Source organism: Penaeus chinensis, chromosome 30, assembly GCF_019202785.1.
Source record: "Penaeus chinensis breed Huanghai No. 1 chromosome 30, ASM1920278v2, whole genome shotgun sequence".
NCBI classification, from domain to species: Eukaryota; Metazoa; Arthropoda; class Malacostraca; order Decapoda; family Penaeidae; genus Penaeus; species Penaeus chinensis.
Genome location: NC_061848.1, coordinates 25,937,299 through 25,939,798, shown reverse-complemented (window position 1 = coordinate 25,939,798; position 2,500 = coordinate 25,937,299). Strand labels below are relative to the sequence as shown.

The following is a 2,500-nucleotide window of genomic DNA, read 5'->3' as shown; positions in this document are numbered from 1 at the left end:
TAGGGTGATGCCCTCTCTTCCTACCTCTTTTTCTGAAACAGAAGAGTGAGGGAGAAAAGGACAATGGATTCATATATATTCATATATTTGCCAAAAAAAGAAAAAAAAAAGAAAAAAAAAAGATGGTGGGATAAGGGAAAGCGAGTCAATTACATTTACTTATCATGAAAACTTGGCCTAGAGAGGGGTTCTTAGCCTAGGGTCCATGGATGGGTTACAGAGGCTCCCTGAAGATCAGTAAAAAATTAGCATTTATATTAGTGTTTTTTTTTCTTTAAAATTTAATGATAAGTTGTGTCTCATATATGTATGAGATAAACAAATTTCAATAAATAAAATACAATATACACATTGAATACAAAGTTGTATTTATGTGAATATTTCTGGGGAAACTATCATCAGATTCTTCTAAGGTGTCTGTGACTCTAAAACGTTGAAGAACCACTGGCCTAGTGTATTATAAAAAAAATATTGCAAATTAAAAATCGGCTGAGTAAGAAAACACTGAATTTCAATATACTGATAATTTTATTGATATATATATAGTGCCTATTTATTATAACAATACCACTTGGGAATTATCTCCTTTAACTAGATACATAAATGTGAAAACTTACATTAGTGAATTATAATCAAAAAGAAAAATAATATAATTCTACTGAAAGCCTAACAACACACAGAAATGTAAAACAACCTATAATCATATTTTTCTGTGCCTATGACAGTCAGAAAAAAACAACAGAAAACAGTTACATCTGCCTGGATAAAACTATCATATTGTTTATACCAATAAATAGTACAATGCAATCCTCTCCTAAGTGAACAGTGATGTGGAAATGACAATGTGGGAGAAGATGCTCTTAGGGGCTGGTCCCGTTCTCTGTGTCCTCATTTCCTCCATGATCTCAGCAACACGCTGTCTCACATCTAGACGGCCCAAGTCCCCACGCAACAGTAACAGGGCAGTGAGATGGTCGCTTGTCATATCAGGGTACCTGGAAATATTTGTGGATAATGTAGGGCATGTGGAGAAAAAGACATGAAGTGAAAGAAAGCATGAATAATATAAGATTCCTTGAAGGATTTCTAGAAACAACTTACCTGCAACTTTATAGAAGCCTAGAGGGCTTTTTTTTTTTTTTTTTTTTTTAGAACTCTCATTACTAATAATGATACTCTTAAAGTAAAATTATTGATGATGATTATGATGATGCCTTATGATAAATATGATAAAGTTTATGCTGATGGTGATGATGATGTCTTGCTGATAATGATGACAATGATACTAATTATGTGAAAATTAAGTTACTGATAATGATGACTCTTAATACAATACTCCTTTCTTGGGAAATCAAGACACAAACAGATAAATGCCATACCTCCTCAACAGCCTATGCAGCTCAAGTCTGAGGAATTCCACATCTGAAACTTTAATGACTTCTGCTAAGCTCTTCATGACCTCGCATGGCGAGTCAAACTTGGCTAGGTCTGGGGCCGCTTGCTCAAATACACTAGACAGCTTTGCTGCTTCCTGGATGCAAAAGAAAACAAAGAAAATATATGTAGAAGTGAAAAAATTATTCAAGCAATAAATAGATAAACATATATATTCATATGTGTGTGTGGGGCAGGGTGCCTTTCTAGTATACTATAAGAGTAACCTCAACAAATATGCACATTACTTTAGAATATGCAAGATAAATAAATATTCCTCCTCTTGCTAGATTTTGAGTTTGTATTCTAATAGTCATCAAGACCTGTTATCAACTTCTGTCAAAAAGTTTATTGAAGCTAGATTTCTCATATTTCTCATTTTTCTAACATTTTGTATGTTTATTTTTTAATTATTATTCCCCCTACACTCCAAAAAAATCTCATGATATTCCCACTCTCTTCACCAAAAAAGTAAATAAAATGACAATAATTAAAAAGTAATTATAGAATAAGATGCATAACAAAAGACAGACAAACAATATTAACCACCAAACTACTTACTCCTATTATTCTGTCAGCAACCATCTTCCGATCCTCCTGAATCTTCAGCGATATTCTCTTTTGCAAAATGGCAGTTGTATAGCGCATTGCAACAGTATTCAGAGCTATCTGAACCACATGATCAAAGTTCCTTTGCAAAAGAAGAAAATTAAAAACAAAATGAATGCAACAGCAAAATAATTCCAGTCATTTTTCTGTTTTCTTTTCTCTACACTAACTACCATCACCACTTATCATTTATTTCCATTACTTCCTACAGACTCATTTGTTATAACAATTCTAATTAATTCACAACATGAGCTACAAGAAAAGAATAATGACTGAGCATCATAAACCACACATACTTCTGGTACAGGTGCTGGTAATCTGTGAAATAATCAGAGAGTGTGAGGCAGATGGTGTCCATGGGCTCGGTGTTATTAAGCCAGCGTGGAGTCAACAGGGTATTAAACTGTTCCTGAAGGTCGACCAATGCCTCTTCAAGCAGATGATCGCACAAGATCTC

The 2,500-nt window shown here is 33.8% G+C and overlaps 1 protein-coding gene across 1 annotated transcript in view; it reads right to left on the bottom strand.

Annotated features, from left to right (window-relative positions):
- Positions 1-509: 509 nt before the first annotated feature.
- Positions 510-2,500, bottom strand: part of LOC125041546 (exocyst complex component 3-like) — a 9,140-nt gene continuing 7,149 nt past the window's right edge. The window contains exons 13-16 of the mRNA XM_047636574.1: positions 2,340-2,500; positions 1,996-2,125; positions 1,380-1,531; positions 510-995 (exon numbers count right to left, since the gene is read on the bottom strand). The exon at positions 2,340-2,500 is cut by the window's right edge and continues 9 nt beyond it. Of these exons, the coding sequence (XP_047492530.1) occupies positions 815-995; positions 1,380-1,531; positions 1,996-2,125; positions 2,340-2,500 (624 nt within the window). The 3' untranslated portion in view covers positions 510-814. The remainder of the gene's footprint in view (positions 996-1,379; positions 1,532-1,995; positions 2,126-2,339) is intronic.